The sequence below is a fragment of the Hevea brasiliensis genome, chromosome 6, assembly GCF_030052815.1.
Source record: "Hevea brasiliensis isolate MT/VB/25A 57/8 chromosome 6, ASM3005281v1, whole genome shotgun sequence".
Classification (NCBI taxonomy): Eukaryota; Viridiplantae; Streptophyta; class Magnoliopsida; order Malpighiales; family Euphorbiaceae; genus Hevea; species Hevea brasiliensis.
Window position 1 is genome coordinate 96,559,796 of NC_079498.1, and position 19,359 is coordinate 96,579,154.

The 19,359-nt window shown below is 32.1% G+C and overlaps 2 protein-coding genes and 1 pseudogene across 3 annotated transcripts; 2 read left to right on the forward strand and 1 right to left on the reverse strand.

The window, feature by feature from the left end:
• Positions 1-1,885: 1,885 nt before the first annotated feature.
• Positions 1,886-4,188, reverse strand: LOC131180845 (receptor-like kinase TMK3). Of its 2 annotated transcripts, none has more exons than XM_058148671.1 (2): positions 3,258-4,188; positions 1,886-2,619 (listed from the first exon to the last, which is right to left on the reverse strand). In XM_058148671.1, exons 1-2 carry the CDS (start codon positions 3,952-3,954, stop codon positions 2,120-2,122), a joined length of 1,197 nt encoding a protein of 398 aa, XP_058004654.1. In that variant the 5' UTR covers positions 3,955-4,188; the 3' UTR covers positions 1,886-2,119. The 2 variants fall into 2 exon arrangements, with proteins under 2 accessions (XP_058004654.1, XP_058004653.1); XM_058148670.1 differs by having other exon boundaries at positions 1,886-2,625.
• A 1,430-nt stretch (positions 4,189-5,618) lies between these two features.
• LOC110636467 (uncharacterized) lies at positions 5,619-9,868 on the forward strand. Its single transcript, XM_058148672.1, has 7 exons — positions 5,619-6,169; positions 6,577-6,739; positions 7,519-7,719; positions 7,797-8,042; positions 8,376-8,523; positions 8,790-9,021; positions 9,244-9,868. The coding sequence occupies exons 1-7, from the start codon at positions 5,794-5,796 to the stop codon at positions 9,576-9,578; spliced, it is 1,701 nt and encodes a 566-aa protein (XP_058004655.1). The 5' UTR covers positions 5,619-5,793; the 3' UTR covers positions 9,579-9,868.
• A 2,370-nt stretch (positions 9,869-12,238) lies between these two features.
• LOC131180995 (probable serine/threonine-protein kinase PBL7) lies at positions 12,239-15,356 on the forward strand (annotated as a pseudogene).
• Positions 15,357-19,359: the final 4,003 nt, after the last annotated feature.

Here is a 19,359-nt window from a genome sequence, read left to right on the forward strand (position 1 = left end):
TATTTTGAAAAAAAAGTAAATGCAGGGAAAAAAAAAACTATAAAGATAGTTAAAGACATGAAGTAACAAAGGTTTTTAAAATAGTGTTATATTTATTCATTATATTTTTCAACAATATATATAAGAAATCCAGAAGTTTCCTTACAGTACTCTACTCTTTTTATTTAAATTATATATTTTAAATAAAATTTTTTAATTTATTTCAAATGTCAAATAATTTAAAAATTATTATATTTTATCCTATATAATTTTTTTAAAAATTAATGCATATTAATTCCCCCGCAACGCATGAGTTTTGGACTAGTTTGCATATAATTGTAAACTAGTATTGAAAATTAAAGAGCACAATTATTTTTAGAGTTAAATAAGCTCTTATACCTATTTAAACTCCTGACAATTATTAATAGAGTTAAACAAGCCTTTGTTAATTTAGTTGATACATTTAAGTCCTTACAATTACTTTTAGAGTCAAAACGCTAAAAATTTAAGTCAAAATGCACTTACCTAACATTTAATTGACATTTATTTTTGTTACATAACCTAAGAGCACTCTTTCTCTTTCTTCTTTTTTGACTTAATTCTATTAATAGGATACAAATGAATGAAAATATGGGCGTTATGCTAAATTCAGTGCTTTTCAGCATTGTCACGTACTGAATGTAGAAGAGGAGTTTTAAGAGCTGCATGACCCAGTGGCATTGAGCACCTGGACTCACGTTTAATGGAATATATACTACGTCAAGTGGGGGCTTGTAAAAGTGAATTTTCAATTCATAGGAACTTAAATGTATCAATTAAATTGACAAAACTTATTTGAATTGTCAATGGCTTAAAAGAATGGCTTAAAGGGATAAATTAAATTGATAAAAACTTATTTGACTCAAAGAGTAATTGTTAAGAGCTTAAAAAATCAACTAAATTGATAAGAGCTTATTTGACTCTAAAATTAATTACCAATGGCTTAAAAGGATAAATTAAATTGACAAAAACTTATTTGACTCAAAAAATAATTGTTATAATTGACAAAAACTTATTTAACTCTCAAAGTAATTATGGCTTAAAAGGGCTTTTTGCCAATATAAAATTTCATAAGCCAAGAGATTCGCCCCTCAAGTGTAGAATTTGATTTCTTTGTCAAAAAAAAAAAAAAAGTGTAGAATTAGATTCGCCATTGCAAGTCTTAACAAAGAGTTTTGTTGGGATCAATAAGTAAATTTACTTGCCAATTAACCCAACCCTGATTTATATGTGAAGCTGATTATTTAGAAAATACTATCATTGTTTCATACACCTGTTAAGTTTGTTCAGAATTATTCCCTAATTCTGTTAAGAATTAATATCTGTTAAGATGTAGGGAGACGTGAACAATTTTTGAGGCTCTAAACAAACAATCTCAATCACCATACAGCACAACCCGCCATTTATTGGCCATATTATTGCTTTTGATTGGTCAGAAGAAGCATAATTTGTCACCCTAATGAGACCAAAACCCTGAAACTAACACGCTAGTTGTCCTAAATGAAGAAGAAGCCACCCAAATGGGCAAGCATGGATCAGACATACATTAGTCTTTGTAGCAGAAATTCACATCAATCCTATCAGCATCTGTTTTATATATATGTAGGTGCAGTGACAGTAATAGCATAAAGCATTCCATTTCAGCAACTGGAAAGTGAAAAAGGACATGAAAAACGGACCCACCATTTGGTCCTATGATGTTTTTGGGTCAGGCATTGGCAATGGCCACTGGAAGTGGATTGATATTGGAATCAATATCTCATTGAGAAGAGCCAAATGCACACACTGAACTCATCTAAAGCTCAAATGAGAACTCAATTCAGCAACAATGGCAGACTGCAATAACCTCTATGGAAGGACAAGGAAATAATCAAACAAGAAGTTTGCATTTATCATTATTCTCTATCTACATCACCAATAGCAATCTCACCAACTAAAAATTCAAAGCCTACATAAAAGCTCATAAACGTTTGGAATGCACAATCCACCATATAAGCATTGACAGCACAGCATATTGACATTAAATTCAGAAACAAAAACAACAGACCATACTACCTACCAAAAGAACACCCGATAGAAAAAGGTAGTGAAAAAACCTCTTTTACCGACCATCTGCGGAAGTGAAAGGCTCTGCAAAGCCTGTTGGCCTTGCTGGGATACTACTCTTGCTGTCTTCTAGGTCCACATAAATGAAATCTTTCCCTTTTGCTTCCCGCCAGCCTTTCACCATCTGCTTAAGTGGAAGCCTATAATCAATACCGCAATATTCTTCGATATCATCATCCAATGGTTTCCATTTTTCAACAAGAGGGGCTAGTACATTCACTGCATGGCTCATATCCGGCCTTTGGCTGGGCTTTCTTGCTGTGCAGTGCCCAGCAAGTTCAGCAATGATGGAAATTTCAAATGTTTCATCTTTGACTTCAAGGGCAGGGTCAATGGCAGCCCTAAGTTTCTGCTTATCTGATTTGATATGCCCGAACCATGCAGCTAAGTACTGACTTTCCTCTGGTCTGTCCTCATCACGTGCCATCAACCCAGTCAGCAGCTCCATTAACACAACCCCAAAACTGAAGACATCAACCTTGGTTGTGACTTTTCCTGTCACTACAAAAATCAGCATGAGAAAATCAGTGTCACCAGGATAATGGCATAGTTCAAGTAGAATAAAGAAGTTCAAGTTTATACTAAACTAGCATTGCAGGAAAGAATCTCCCTCTGAATCAAAAACTTTTGAGAGAGTTGGTTAATTGGTTGGGTGAATTCTTCTAGCAATGTCATTTTCTATTGAATAAATACCAAAATTGCAATTTGTTAATCAATATTACATGTCTTATAAGCATGAAATTTTCACAGCAATCAAATTTTAAAATTACATCAATTTTTTTTTTAGTTCTTCTGAACTGCCAAAAGTTTTAACATGTGATTAAAACTAAATAAAACCTTTTAATGATTTTCAATAAGGAAAAAAAAAAAGCAAATTTCTAATTACTTCAATCCCAAAATCATGACATCAACTAGAATAATTCTCATGAAGCAGTATGCTTATCACATTATATATTTGATCCCCATAAACCTGCATGGATTCAACGATATTGATAACTACCATTTAGCTCCAAATTAAAAGTCATTAGAAATTTCAGGGGGAAAGAGTTAAGAGTTTTTCATAAAATGTATATCACTTAAGCTGTTACATTGTAACTGCAGCAGATCCAAAGAATGCAGAATAATATTCTTACCAGCATATTCTGGCGCCAAGTATCCAAAAGTCGCAGCAAGCCTGTTCAGCATGGATTTCTCCCCTTCAGGAGCAAGTTTTACCAGTCCAAAATCTGAAACTTTTGCCCTGAAATCATCACCAAGTAAGATATTTGATGATTTAAGATGTCCATGTATGAAGCTTCTGTGAGCTAGATTATGAAGATATTCCATTCCTCTAGCAACATCCAAGGCAATATTTAGCCTTCTCTTCCAAGAAAGAGGCTCCAATTTCAGGCTTTTCCAGTGGAAAAGATGCTTACTGAGAGCTCCTTGAGGCATATACTCATAAAAAAGGATTCTCTCATTGCCTGCAATTGAATAACCCAAATGTGATACTAAATGACGATGTCGGACCTTTGAAAAAACAGCAATCTCGGCCTGAAATTCATCCAACGCTTTGCTGCTAATCACACCGGACTCCATTCTTTTTACTGCTATTTTTGTGCCATCATCCAATTCCCCTTTATAAACCACTCCAAAGCCACCACGGCCAAGCTCATTCTCCGGGCAAAAATACTTTGTCACGTTTTGAAGAACTTGAATTGATATGACCACATTTCCTGCTTCGATGACATCGGACTCACCAATGCCACTACTATTTCTGCTTGCAGAACCACTCCCTGTTAATGTTGAAGTGCTTCCGTTGGTGTTACTGGCAACAACAGTCTTAACCATGTTATCTGAATCAGATGGATCTCTTGGGTGAATGACTAGGGAACTTGGAGCCTGGAACGTGTCTTTTCTCTTCTTACGATAGTAAGTGGATAAAGGAATGATCAAAATAGCAACAAATGCAGCACTTGCAAGAGGAGATACAATTGCAACAAGGGGTGTACATAGAGTAGGTTTGGGACCGGTTTTATATTGCTAATGTGGACTCCTTTTCTATTGATACTCTATCTATAGAATTGAGTTAGTTTGATGACCAAGAACTTGAATCAAGTGAAAATCGGTGAACAAATATGATTTATCCAATTATAACTATTGCTTCTGTTACTTGCCCACTAAAATCGCAACCGCTCCTTGCATCGCTTTCGCCACCTCAGCCATCACTGCTACTTATTCTTAGGAAACGACTAGGTAGCATCCCATTATTTTGTAACTACTTCCGTAATCCACGTAACCACCTTAATTGCCTCTCTTTAAGAATAATTATTATAATATGCCTTATGTTTTTCATTAGTTTGAATTATAGATCGAATTATTTTAATTAAATAATTTAATTTTATATTTTAAACTTATTAATTAATTTAAGTTCAAAATAATAAAACTAAATTATGGTGTAAATAATCTTACATTACAACATGCAATTATCTTTAGAACTAACTTGAGCTATGATATTGCTAAACTTACCTTAAAATAATGTTCATCGAATTTCCACTAGCCATTATTAAATCTAACATTTATTATAATTAAATTTAATATATATATATTAAATCAGCCAACTCTGTTGTTGTAAACGTGGATCTGAGGAACCGGAGCAAAAGTAGTTGGCAGAGAAAGAATAATAGGAATTTTAGAGAACAAGAAAAAGTTTTTATTAATGGCGTGTTTGGTTTACCTGTTGGATTCAGCTGATAGTCGATAGACACCCAAACATGTAAATTGTGATGTTTGACAAGCTTAAAAAAATAGAGCTGATAGCTGATGGGCAACTGATATGATACCCATCAGCTGCGATTTGTATTAACTCTATTTTTAGAGCTGTTTCTCATCAGCTGATAGCTGATCTGGTTTTATTTTTTATTTTGATCATATTATCCTTTTTTATTTAATTTGAAAATTAATATTTTTAATATTTTTATTTTTTTATTTATAATTTTAATATTTTAATTAACGTATTTCAACTTTGTTAAAATACTTTTTATCAATAACATAAAATATAAAATATTTATTTATATTTAAAAACTTAAAATTAATTATAAATTTTTCTACTAATAATAATTATTATTTTATTTATATTTTTAAAATTATTTAATTATTTTAAAAAATAATTATTTTATTATTTTAATAATAAAATAAATGATATAATATAAAAGATTAATAATTATATATTTAATTTAATAATAAAATAAATAATATAATATAATAAATTTATAATTTTATATTTATTTAAATAATAAAATAAATTATATAATATATACTTTTATTAGTTATTTTATATATTAATATTAATAATTAAATATAATTTTATTAAATATTTAATATAAAACAGTTATTATTAGGTATTAAACTATTATTAATTGTATTCAAGGGTAAATCCAAATAGGTACTAAGTATGACGAGTCAAAGGGGGAAGCTCAACAAGCCGAGCTTCCAGCTCTGAGTCTTTTCTTTAACTGAAGCTCAGCTTGACGAAGGCTCAGCCATCCAAGCCCAACTTGCCACTTTCTCCATGCCAAGAAAAGAAACAAAGAAATTCCACCGACAAGAAACTCCACTGCTCTAGTCTCTACACCAGACAGACGTCTCTTATAAACGCACGTTACAGAGACCCAGGAAAAGAAGAGAATAATGAGATATTACCATGGATCCAGGAGGAGGAGGAGAGTGTCCATACACTCATTCCCCGTCGCGGTTGCCGTTTTCACCGGCTTTGGCTTACTCATGCTTATACTGAGATCTGTTGATCCACCCTCTCACGGCGCCGTTTTTCTTTCGAGTCTCGAGGTAGAAGGAGATAATAGAGGTGGAGTGAGAGGAGGTCTAAATTCAAGCTTTGCCTTACGAAATGGCACCATTTCTGAAGTAAATGATGTTTATAAACAGAGAAGTGGAGGTTTAAAATCGTGCGCTACGGTTGAAGAAATGGGCGAGGGTTTCAAGGGAGCCGTCTGGAAGGAGAGTCTACGAGTGAGAAGAATCATCCAGGAGCACTTCGCTGTGAACGGTACTTTTTTTTATTTTTTTATTTGAATTACGTTTTGTTTGGTTACCGAGAAAATGCAAGACTTGGTGAGAGAAAAAGGGGAGAGGGAGACTCAAAATGACATTGTTATTAATTTTTTATTAACAGAAATTGAGGAAAAGTGACGAAGTAAATTTCATATATTGTCCAATTGAGTATGAAATGCTTTGTTTTAACCTTATTTTGGAAATTGTTTTTCATTGTTGAGGATGAAATTGCATCATTGAGATCTTGGTTCGCACTTACTACGTGAAGAGTTGTCATTTGCACCTTGGTGCATTGATTATAAAACCTTTGCCTATCATGTTTTAGTGGTTCATGGAAAGGTTATTCCCTATGGTAAACCTTTTATGAGAATTGGGACTGACATATTTTTTGTTCTGTTTTAGGTGCTTCAAGAATTCAAAATCTTCCTCCAGAGCAGTTCTGCATACATGGCTTTGTCTTTGGGAAGTCATCAGAGGCAGGTTTTGGCAATGAAATGTACAAGATCTTAAATGCTGCGGCATTAAGTATAATGTTGAACCGGTCCCTGATAATTGGGCAGACCAGGCATATTGGTTCTTTCTCAAGCCTTTCTGTTTTGCATTTGAATTATAATTATAACTTTCAGCAAATACTAGGATTTTGCATTATCTGCTTGCTAGCATCATGTCATACTCTCTGTCACTATTGCCCCTTAGATAAGCCCAAGATGTATTGTGGAGTTCAGAAATGGAGCCCAACAGTAACACCACATGGATAGTGTACCATGACAATGTCTCAATTAAACATTAACCAGGAATTTGAATGATTTAGGAAATTGAAGCAGAGCTTGTTACAGTGAAAAAAGAAAAAGAAATAGGAGATTCTTGGTGCCGTGAACATTACCCAGGTACTGTAGCAGCAGAGGGGAAGAAATACTCAAATACTCAAAAATATCATCATAAAAAACTAAGAAATACGTAGGTGATTATAGAGAACTAATACTACACTTACTAGGATTGGGAATCCCAAACTAGGAAAATTCTAAAAAAAAAAATACTATATATAGTATTAGTATGGTCAAACAAAATTGATTAGTAAAATTCTTAAATAGTACCTAAACTTGAACTTACTATATAGAAATGTATAAGCAAAATCTGAATTTCATAATTAAAAATGAAATAAAAATAATCCCTAAATCTTGTTTTTCTTGAATGCATCGTTGACATTGTAGGAAGAAGACATATTTGATGTGTCCTCCAAAATTGGTGGTCTCCATGGCACAACAGAGCATGTAATAGTTATACAATTTGGAGATGTCTGGTTTTTTTATTAGTACTGATTATTGCTTCACTTCTACTTGTCAGGGGCAAATATCCTTTTGGCAATTATATTTCTTATAGCAATCATTCTTTCACATTGAAGAAAGTCAAACACCTGTGGCGAAAAAATGGTTGTGTAAAGAACTATGGAAGGCATCTGGTAATGAGGATTGATGACTTTGAGAAGCCAGCTAAAACAAATGTCCTCTGCAGCAATTGGAGAAAGTGGAAGCAACCAATCATATGGTAAAGTGAGAACATTTTTTATATGAGTTATTCTTGTCATCATCACTTATGTTTGACTAATGACTATAGAACTACAGGTTTCAAAATACAACAGATGCTGTGGCCTGTCAATTTTTCTTGAAGAACGTATACCGTGAAACGAGAGATGCAGCTTCTGATTTATTTGGAAAGCCAGAAGATTTTCAATCTCGGCCTAATGTTTTTGGGGAGTTGATGAAAGTTCTCGTATCCCCTTCAGAAGATGTTGTGGAAGCAGTCAGCAGGGTTCTTGGTGGTGGGGCAGATCCTGATGTATCATTGCACATGCGGATGCTTATGAACAGGTATTGTTATTATATTGTTAGCAAGTTCCATACAAGTATCAAGAAGATAATAGTTAATTTTTCCATCTTTTCTCTATTTTTTTGGGGGCTCAAAAAGCATTTGAGCCCTTCTGTATAATTTGGGTCTAGTGATCACTGGTAATTGCACCGATTCATCCATCAATTTGATCATTATTATTTTTTCTTTTTCCCATTCTTTATGCTTTGTTAGGGCACTAAATCCTTTAGAAGAGTTAAATATGCTTGATGTGTTGTGGGATAAAAGCAAAGATGGAAAGATGTAAACCTTTTCATGGGCATTTTAAAAAAAAAATGTTTCATCTTATATTTCAGGTCAGTGAGAGCCACACAGGCAGCATTGAACTGCATCAAAAAAGCCTTGCGTAATCTACGCCAAATATCAAGGCCTAGGGTGGTTTTAGTATCAGATACTCCATCTTTTATAAGAAGTATTCTTCCAAACATAAATGGATTTGCAGAGGTAATTTACTTGATGTACAAAATGATGCTGTTACTAGCAATGATTTGCTCATGCAATGAAAATTATTGTTCATGTTCAACCAAAACCTTAATGCTTTTCTCTTTAACTAAAATTTTAATGTAATATTAATTGGCAATGCAATAACATTCTCCACTTATGTTGATTGAGTTAATTTTATTCTAGATTCAAAATTAAGTTTGAGTTGATTTCAGATCCAAGATCATGGGATTGCTCATTCTGAATTATGAATGACTTGCTTTTTCCAGGTTCTTTATTTTGATTATAAACATTTCCAAGGAAACATCTCTCAAAGTGTCAACCTATCGCACAGTTTAGATTTTAGAGTGAAGGATTGGGGCCCTGCACCCAGATGGGTTGCATTTGTGGACTTCTTTCTTGCATCACGTGCAAAACATACTGTTGTCTCTGGTGCTCAGAGACGTGTTGGGACTACCTATGCACAATTAATTGCAGCATTGGCGGCAGCAAACCACCTAGGTATTTCATTGATTTCTCCTATTATTTGCTATTCAGATTTTAAATTAATAGTTAAATTGTGGTAAACATAAAACATTGTTTGAAAACTTCAGTTCGATTCAAAATAAAATAACATGCACTAAATAATTGATATTTTCTTTCTGTATCTTCCAGTTTTATATGCGAATTTGTTTTATGGAATGCTTCAGTAGCAGCTAATGCATTTTCTTTTTCTTTTGGCAGGGGAAAACTCTACTGGTTCAAGTTTTTCATTCTTGAGCAGCTTCCAAAGTAATTTGTTAACAGGTGGTTTAAAGTTGCAGGTTGGGTGGGGACATGTTTGGAATAGATTTGCTGGTCCTTTGAGTTGTAGGAACCAGCCCAATCAATGTGCTTTCACACCCCTTCTCCCTCCAGCTTGGTGGGATGGTCTTTGGCAATCCCCTATTCCACGGGACATCCGCAGGCTAATGGCATTTGGCATCAAACTATCTGGTTTTGGCACAGTTGACGAGGCTCATCTTCGGTCTTTCTGTAAGTCAAAGAAAAGTACAGTGAAAACTGTTTTGATTATATGAGCATAATTTTCTAGAGTTGCAGCATTTCCATTTGGGAAACAAATGAAAAGGTTTCAGTTGAAAATCGCCCAAGACAGCACAATGGAAACTTATCTGCAGTCAGTTCAAGACTATTGATGTATTAGAGAGAATTAAGTGATGAATAGAAAGTAAAGCAAAGAAATTTTCATTTTATTTCTGAAATATTAATCAGCAATTGACTATCCATATTTGATTAATATTCCTGTAACCTAATGTTGTTTGTATTTTTTAGGTAATTATCAATAGAATTCTCAGTTTAGCTTTGTGCCTGTTTGGCTTTGAGGTTTCAAAGGTTAAAAATGTTTTTCAAGGAACGAGTATCATTTTAAATTCCGTAGAAAAAAGTTTAAAAATAATTATTTAGTTATTTTAGTGTTTTTATAGATAAAATTTATCAAATTTAATTTTAAATTATTTTTTTAATATTATCTATCTAATATATTTAAAAAAGTTCTTTTCATCAAATGGACTTTTAACAATTAATGAGTTTTTCCTATTTATCATGGAAGACTTAAAAATAATAAAGCTTTTAGGTGAAAATGTGGCCTTAATCCTAAAGTATTAGAAGTCCATGCTTTGCATATGATGCTGTAGAGGTTTCTGAAGGAGATTCACAAGTTGCTATTGTTGGGGCATCTTGTAATTAAGAGTTGTGTCCATCATGATGACATTGACAAAATATATTGATTGATAGGATTTCAAAATCATAACATTAAATTAATTATTAGAAAAATGTAAAAAATAAATTATTTACAAATCTAGTGTGTATCTAAAATTATGAATAAATTATAACAACCATCATTGAATTTATTTAGTTGTAATATTACAGTCCCCTAACTTAAAAATGTAACATAAAATCTCATCAATTTTCACATTTTGCACAGTAAAATTTCTCTAACCTCTAATTACTGGTTTTCTTGTTAGACGCTGATCTGAACAGTTCCATCATGGAGTTTAGTCTGTATTTCTCTTTTCTTTCTCAAGCCATGTGTAGATTGAATTCTTCTCCTCTCCATAGACAGAATAATTTTTCACGTGCATAGAAAATAATTTTACACTTTGCATAAAAAGAGGAGAGAAAAATATTGACTAAGCATTGTTTGGGAGTTATCACGTCAGTTTCTAACTAAAAAATCAATAATTGAAAGTTAGAGGGATTTTACTGTATAAAATTTAAAAGTTTAGGAAATTTTATATTACATTATAAAATTACAGTACTGTAGTGTTACAACCATATAAATTCAAGGATAGTTATTAAAATTTATTCTTAAAATTATTTATAAAAATAGTGTTCACTTAATAAAATGCTGTTGAAAAAAAAAATGTTTTATAAAAAGTTTCATAACAAAGAAAACTCCAATTTGAAGAAAATTTTTAAACACACGTGTGTCAGAAATTCTACAGAAAAAACTTTATTTAATCTTAAAATCGCCATTTATGTTAAAGTTTTTATAACACATTAAATCAATAGCTTTTTGTAAAAAATACAGTAAAAAAGTACAGTTAAATACTCTTGAAAATATTACTACCAACGACGCGCATCAATAAAATAAAAAGAATTATTTAAAAGTGTATAAATTTTTTTTTCTATTTGTGTGTTTTTTTTTAATTTTTATTTAATTATTTTCTTTTTAATGAGTGTATAATTAATATATATTTTAAAATTATTGAAAAAGAAAATTATTAAATAAAAGAATTATCATATATCATGAGGACTCTACCTTTTATGGTAATGGACAAATTGAGAAAATTTTATTTTAATTGTAGTATGTTTTAGATTTTTAAGATAAATTACAATATAAGAAGAGAAGGAATTCAACAAGATTGAAGCATGTTTTGTTAACAGAGATGGGAGAACTTTTTCCTGCTAAAATAATAATATATTATTTTTATTAAAAAATTAATTTATTTTTACATATTAAAGCATTTAAATATTATAAATTAAAAAATTATATATATATTATTAAGATTACTTATATTTCTATTTTATAATTTATTTTTTTAAAATAAATTTATATTGTATAATGATATATTTAAATATAAAATTAAAAGAAAAAAGAAAAGTTTTCATAAGAAAACTCTTGCCATTTCTATCATTACTATTTAAATGATGTATGATGACTTTCTTTAATTCTTTAAATTATTTTTAACACTTTCAAGGTAATTATATATTCACATTAAGCTTGCCATAAATTTTATTTTTTTTTTTACTATTGTTATTATTATGATTAATTAGCAGTATTCCGAGCTAAAAAATAAACTTATTCTCAGAATTATTTTTTTTTTTATTTTGAATGGAGGAAGAAATTCAGTAATTTAAATATTTAACACCATCCACTAACTATTTAAACTTTATCTAATTAAGCTACCAATAAAGAAGTGACTAAATGGGAATTCTAGTTAATAAATAGATTTATTTTGTATTTTATTAATCAAAACTTTAATTTAGCCTTAATTATTTAATTTCTATTTGAGAATAAATCTAAAAATTAATTTCCTAATACCACTTTTTATTAAATTAAAAAAAAGATTGATCCAGAAAAAGAAATTCTAAATTTCTAATGATTAATGGAAGGGTTGACGTCATGTACGTACATTAGAAGACAAAACCTAGATTCTAGCCGTATACGGTAGAGTCTTGTTTGGTTGCTAGGAAAACTGGCAGAGAATCTGGACCATATATACATATAAACCCCCTTCCTAAAACTCTCTATTCATCCCTTTTGTCACATATCTATATCTCAATGGATCATCATCATCGTGATCATCTTCATTTCTCTTCTGAAATCATTAGCTATCAACTGCACTCCTGTGACACCTTATAAAGAATTTTCATTTTCTCCTCACATTTTCTTTTCCCTTCTACGTTCAATTATCGATGTTCCTTGTTTCTGGAAATGGGTCATTGTCCCTGTTTTGGTTTGTTGAATAGGAAGAGGCTCCAGCGCAACATTAGCGATAAAGAAGCATCTTATGATAAAAAACCATCTTATGGTGAGTTTTCATTCCTTTCATTTTACCTATAAAATATAAATTTTGGTGCATTCTCTCTACGTAAGATGATTTTGATCAAATTTTGGTTTCTTTTTAATGGCTTCATCTTCGTTTTTCAATGGCTTTTGGGGTATTGTTTGGTGCATCTTGAAGAAAACATTTTAGGTTTTAGTCGCCATTAGTCTCTTTATCCTATGGTTTGGAGTTGCTGATTATAAATGATTATTCTTGTTAGTGTTAAGCATGTATGGCCTATTCTAGTGATCACAATCTGTTTTTAAATTATTTAGATTTTGTTTATGATTGGATAGGCTTCTTTCTGGTATATATGATATGATCGAATGACAGAATGCTTTGTTATTCAGAAACAACCAGCTAAGGAAAAAGAAATGTATATTTGTGTATCAAAATATAAAGCCAGGAACAAGAAATGTACAGTAGCAAGATTTGAGTGAAAACTTTACAAATTTGACACAAACCCTTGCCGATATTTTACTCACAAGACTCCCTTCTCATCAACAATAATTAGCTGGATAGACTATGAACTAGATATTCTTATCACTGAATTATCTGCAATATTCAAAAACCTTGCTTCATCTCTCTCTTTCTTTCCTAAGATTTTTATTACTGTTAGCATAATTGTCATAGAGAAAATTGAGGTGTCTGACCCTGTACTAGATGTTCAGAAATTTGATGGAAATGCTAGATTCAAGAGCAAGTGCAAATGCATCTCCTGATCACAGAATTGTATACAGAAACAAAGAAGTTGTTATTGTTTCCCAACCTATACGATTTTTGTACAAAAAAGATTTGACTCACACTGCAGATAAATGGTGCTTTTACGGAATTCAAATTCTTTTATAGAATTAATTTTTTACATAGTTCACCGTATTGGAATGTGATGTGAAGCTCGGAATCATAAATGTAGGCATAGTTTCCATGACATGGTTTTCATTGTATATTCAATTATAGTTTTACTCTGCCCATAAGAAGTATATTTCGTAGAAATGGATTCAAGCAGAACCTAATTCTCTTCTATTGAGAAATAAATATAGGATCAGGATCAAGATCAAGATCAGGGTCAGCATCAGGAACAGCATCAGCACCTGCATCGCCATCAGGGTCAGGGTCAAGATCAAAAGTTAATGCAGTTTTGAGACAAGAACCGTCAGCTCCAGGTCATAGGGTTAAACCTTCTAATGTGGCTCCAACATTCACCTATGAAGAGCTTGCGATTGCGACAAATAATTTTCACCCAGATTGTTTTCTTGGCAGAGGTGGTTTTGGTGCAGTTTATAAGGGGAAATTAGAAAGCACTGGTCAGGTAAAAGGTTTCTTTCTCCTGAAAATAGAGATTTTTTTTTTGTTCATTCTCATCTCCTCTCTGAATATTTCAAGGTCTTTGTTACCCTACTTTTCATGTTAATTGATGGATTAAGCGCTCTGATATGGTAATTATCAGGTTGTAGCAGTTAAGCAGCTAGATCTATCAGGTATCCAAGGGGAAAAGGAGTTCCTGGTGGAAGTTCTCATGCTCACTCTACTGCATCACCCTAACCTTGTCAACTTGATTGGATTCTGCGCAGAAGGAGAACAACGCCTTCTTGTCTATGAATACTTGTCCATGGGATCCTTGGAAGATCACCTTTTTGGTACTGCATGTCCTCGATTTCTTTATCTGAATCTAAGTAAAGATAATTAATGATGCACCTTGCACATTTATTCTTTGAAGTGATGATTAATGGTCTCATGGGCTGCATGCAGATGTTACACCCGATATGGAGCCTCTTGACTGGAATACAAGGATGCAAATAGCTGCAGGGGCAGCTGATGGATTGGACTATCTGCACAACGCAAATCCTCCTGTTATATACAGGGACTTAAAAGCATCAAACATATTATTGGATAAGGGATTCCAGACAAAACTCTCAGATTTTGGACTTGCAAAGTTTGGTCCAGTTGGTGATGTATCTCATGTCGCCACCAGGGTCATGGGTACATATGGTTACTGTGCCCTGAGTATGCCTCAACTGGAAGATTGACAAGGAAGACTGACATTTATAGCTTTGGGGTAGTCTTGTTAGAGCTGATTACAGGACATAAAGCAGTAGACGACTTCAATGGTCGACGTATGCATTTGATTCACTGGGTACCATACTGAATACATTTGTTGATTTTGATGTTAAGTTCCATATGCCTTGATGAATATTTCTAAATTTTCCATTTTACTACTGGATTGCAGGCACTTCCCTTGATGAAAGACCGTGAAACTTATATAAAATTAGCAGATCCATTGCTGAGAGGTCACTTCTCAATGACTCCGTTCAACAAGGCTATAGAAGTTGCATCAAAATGCCTGAATGAAAATGCAAATTTACGTCCTTCAACAAGTGAGTTGGTGACTGCCATGGATTTTTTGGTGTCACAGAAATATGATCCTAGGGAATCCAAGAAGAAGGCGAGTGTCAAATGGCCTGTTGTTGACTTCCCCCCTAGTGTAACTGCAGTGATTATAGAGAAGGATTTAGATAGAGATCGCGCAGTAGCAGAGGCAAAGAAGTGGGGAGAGAGTTGCAGAGAAAAGAGAAAACAAAGTCCACAGACTACAATTTCTAATAGTAACAGCAGATATCAACCTACTGCATAGTCCCCAACTTTTTATCCATTTCATTAAATATTGGAGCCTTCAGAATTAAAGACAAACAACAACTTGTATCAGAAATCATAATTGTGAAGTTAATTAATTAGCTAGTTTACTCTCAACAGTGTAAAGTTTTGCCTTCTTTCATCCCATTTTTCTACATGTATGTACATATGCCTGCATGTTTTTGGTTCTTGCTTTCATTTTGCTTAGTGTGAGATGAGAAAATTTTGGTCTAAATTCTTAGTGTCCTATTTTTTTTTTAATAAAATAGTATGTTGTTTACTTGGAACATATTTTTTAAATTTAAATTTAATTTTATTTCACTTTTTCATAAGTTTATATATTATTTATTTTTCAAATGATAAGAATAGAGAAAATTAATCGTGTGTTTAGCCGATGAATATAAAAGATCAAGATTTAAAGTTTAACCAGCATTTAATTGATATATTATTAAATAAATATTATAAAATTAATAACAATAGTATAATTAATACTTTAGTACCTTATAAATAAGTATTAAAATAAATTTTAATATTTAAATATTTTAAAAATAATTTAATATTTTAATTAAAATTTAAATAATAATATTTAATTATTTATAATAAAAAAAATACTTAAAATTAAAATTTTCATAATAATAAATTTAAATTAATAAAAAGAATAAAAAAAATCATAGTATATATACATTATCGCCAAGTGCAAGTGTACTACAGAAGTTGCTTTGCCTGCCCAGGCTTCTAACCATGCCAGCGAAGCTTCAAAATTAATTTTGTTCAATGACTGATCCGACTGTTTTAAACCCAATCGGATTTCCTGTTCGCCGGTTTACGTCGGTTTAATCCAAATTTCTGAAAATCTTATACTAGTTCGACCTAAGTTTTTGAAAATTAGGGAAATTAAATTAGATCAGATTTTGATGTTCGATTAAATCAATTTGACCAACCAAATATGGTTTGAATTCAAAACATATAACCTAACCCCATATACATTTAAAGCGGGGCACGTTTTATCTGCATTTTGCCTGAACTTTAACATATAATTGAAAATATATAAATTATGGTGAATTACGTTAAGATCCCTAGGATTTGTCACTATTTACTACTTCGTCTCTAAATAGGAAAAAATATAAAGGAAAAAAACAGTGCTGAGAAACGGGAATCTAGTGGAAGACCACTTATACCATTGCTACTAGGAATACTAATGCCAATGTTGGCAACATTGTGAATGAGGTTGATGTAGACGTTGAGAAGTGTAGTGAAGGGTTGGTTGATAATGAAGCGGTACCTGCGCAGGGTACATCTGATGCATTGAGTTATATAAACAGTGAGAGAGGGGAGCAATATGCAAATAACTTAATTTAGTGGTTTGATGATTTTTTTCAGGAAAAACTTAACAGAACAGGCCAAACTAAACTCTGATTATCAGATCAAAACTCATACAATCAACCTAAAGCTTGTAGTATTATACAAGACCAGAACACAGGAACAAGAACCTGACAGCGAATGAAAAGCAGAGAGAGAGCACAAATACAAAAACAGTAGGAAAAAAGACCAACTAATTGTAACCATAAACCAAGAGTTCCTCATGAAAGAAGAAAACGAAGCAAATTTCCAAAGTTTTAGGACCTGAGCACATGTGGGATCTTTAAATAATTCCAAAACCATCATGGCAAGATTGTCAATACCATAAGTTCAGCCCACGACAAGAAGCATAAATTCTTGTTTAGCGAGGGAATCAGCCACCTTATTGCATTCTCTTAATACATATTGAAAAGATAATTAAGTTGGGGAGTCTTGCTCTCTGGTTATCAATGATATTAAAGGCTTGTTGTAATCTCCATGGTAGAGGGAAATGGAGAGATGTGATGATAATAATATTGGAAAAGATTTGATTAGAGATGTGATACAATTTATGGGAAAATAAGAAAGAATAGAAGTCGTTTAAGAGAGAAGTTCCAGAGAGAGAAAGAAGAAGAGAGAGAAACATAAGATATTTTTCATTTCACTCTTCTATAGTACAGTTATCTCTTATATACAATTATCTCTAACTAATTGTAACTGTACTATAACTAATTGGAGGATTTCTTCCTCCATAGCTGTTGATGTCTCCAGCTTATCTAAAAGAGATTCAATTGATGTTGTTACAACCGTTGGTTGTTTCTGACCTTCTCCAAACGCTACCGTATTATTGACTCTATCATAACTTCCTTTATTCCCCAAATGCTTTGCTTTATTAACTTGCCACGCGATCCATATCATTACTCCCCCATCGAGAATCCTTATCCCCAAGGAGAATGAAGGAAAACGAAGATGCTATCTCATTTGCATACTCCCCGGTCGTGTCAGCTAGCGAAGTACCTTGCCAATGCATCAAGACTTGCGTAGTTACTGCATTACGATGTTTTACCATGCGACGATCGAGAACAATTTGTGGAACAACCATAGTAAGAATATTTTGTTGAGGCAGTGGGTGTAGAATAGACTTTGAGGCGTGATGAATCACTATCTTTAAGGTATTAATTGCCCCCACTAGATTGCTGCAAGGTTATGGCAATATACCTTCAGGATACAACAAAACCTGAAATCTGCAGACAGCAACTCCTGAAAATTTCCCTTACGAACTCTTTATACGAACCGTTTAGAGAGACTAGAAGAAAACAAGAAGAAGTAGAAGTAGTATATTTCTGGATTGAAAAAACTCATCCATATTTATAAAGAATGAAAAGTCATGGCACTTTTACTGGATAGACACATCTGTCTATCTCCAATAGATACAACTATTTGCGTAATAGACATGTCTGTTTATTAAAAGCTACCTATAGAAATAGTTGTGACTATTTGTATAGATATATTTGTTTATTAATAGACACCTATACAAATAGTTATGACTTTTTATATAGAATAGACATGTCTGTTTATTAACAAACACCTATACAAACAGTTATGACTGTTTATATAGAATTGACATGTCTGTCTATTAACAGACACATCTACTTGTTAATAAACACATCTGTTCGTAATTTATTTATGAAAATTACAATAAGATAACCATTTTATTTTACACATATACGTGCCAAGTGCCATAATAGAATAATATATATTCAATTATATATATATAATTCTATACATATTTCACTCTTGTCATTGCCTTATATTTTAACAATATAGGAATTATTTATCTCTATACTGTCTAACATACAAGCTATTTATAACAATCCTCCACTTAGCTTGTATTGTTAGATCCCATTATTTCATGCAAAATGAAAAGTATCTTTCGATTTAAACTTTTCCTTAGTGTAAGTATTTCAAAGTTCTAAAAAAATCATGGTGGCCTTAGCTTAAACCTAGATTCCTATTAAATAGAATCGGAAATACTACACACACGAATCAATTAGTTCGACTTAAAAAGTTCACCAAAATTTTAGCACGAATATGGCCTTGTGCTACCTCCTGTTTTCATGAACATTTACAAAAGTTATTCTCACTTTTGTTGAAGCGGCACCACTTCCTATGTTCATATAGGTGAAGTTTCCTTTGTAATAATTTTAAACTTCATTAAGAGTATAAATACTCATCCTCATTCCATTAACTTAGTACACTAAGTACTTAATTACAACATTTACTAATGACTTGTTGTTACCCTTTAAACTTTATTTAGTAATAATACTATAAAGTAGGGTTTCCATCAGTAGTAAATTTAATGGAATATTCTAAATCCTAATCAGCACATGTACTTATGATCATAACTTTTGAAAGCCCTTTTATTAAAGGATTTGCTAGATTATTATAGGATTTAACAAAACATGGTAATAAGACCATTAGAGACTAATTGTCTTACATTTTCAGGTCTTAAGCTTATATGTATATACTTTCAATTGTATATTTTACTATAAGCTTGAGCCATCATGATTTTGACTATCATAATATAAAGAAATAGATGGCACAGGTTGTGGCCACAACTTAATATTCAATAACAAGTTTCTCAGCCATTCTGCTTCTTTACCAACATTAGCCAAAGTTATAAATTCGGATTTCACCGTAGAATGAGTAATACAAGTTTGTTTCTTTGACGCCTAAGAAACAGAATCTCCACTTAAAGTGGACACCCAATCAAAGGTTGACT

Excerpts from the sequence above, each read along its gene's own strand:
- LOC110636467 (XM_058148672.1), top strand. The coding sequence starts at position 5,794 with ATGAGATATTACCATGGATCCAGGAGGAGGAGGAGAGTGTCCATACAC. Across the intron at positions 6,740-7,518 it reads CTGATAATTGGGCAGACCAG|GGGCAAATATCCTTTTGGCA; the intron begins GCATATTGGTTC and ends TCTACTTGTCAG. Across the intron at positions 9,022-9,243 it reads GGCGGCAGCAAACCACCTAG|GGGAAAACTCTACTGGTTCA; the intron begins GTATTTCATTGA and ends TTCTTTTGGCAG.
- LOC131180845 (XM_058148670.1), bottom strand. The coding sequence starts at position 3,954 with ATGGTTAAGACTGTTGTTGCCAGTAACACCAACGGAAGCACTTCAACA. Across the intron at positions 2,626-3,257 it reads CTTGGCGCCAGAATATGCTG|TGACAGGAAAAGTCACAACC; the intron begins GTAAGAATATTA and ends TGATTTTTGTAG.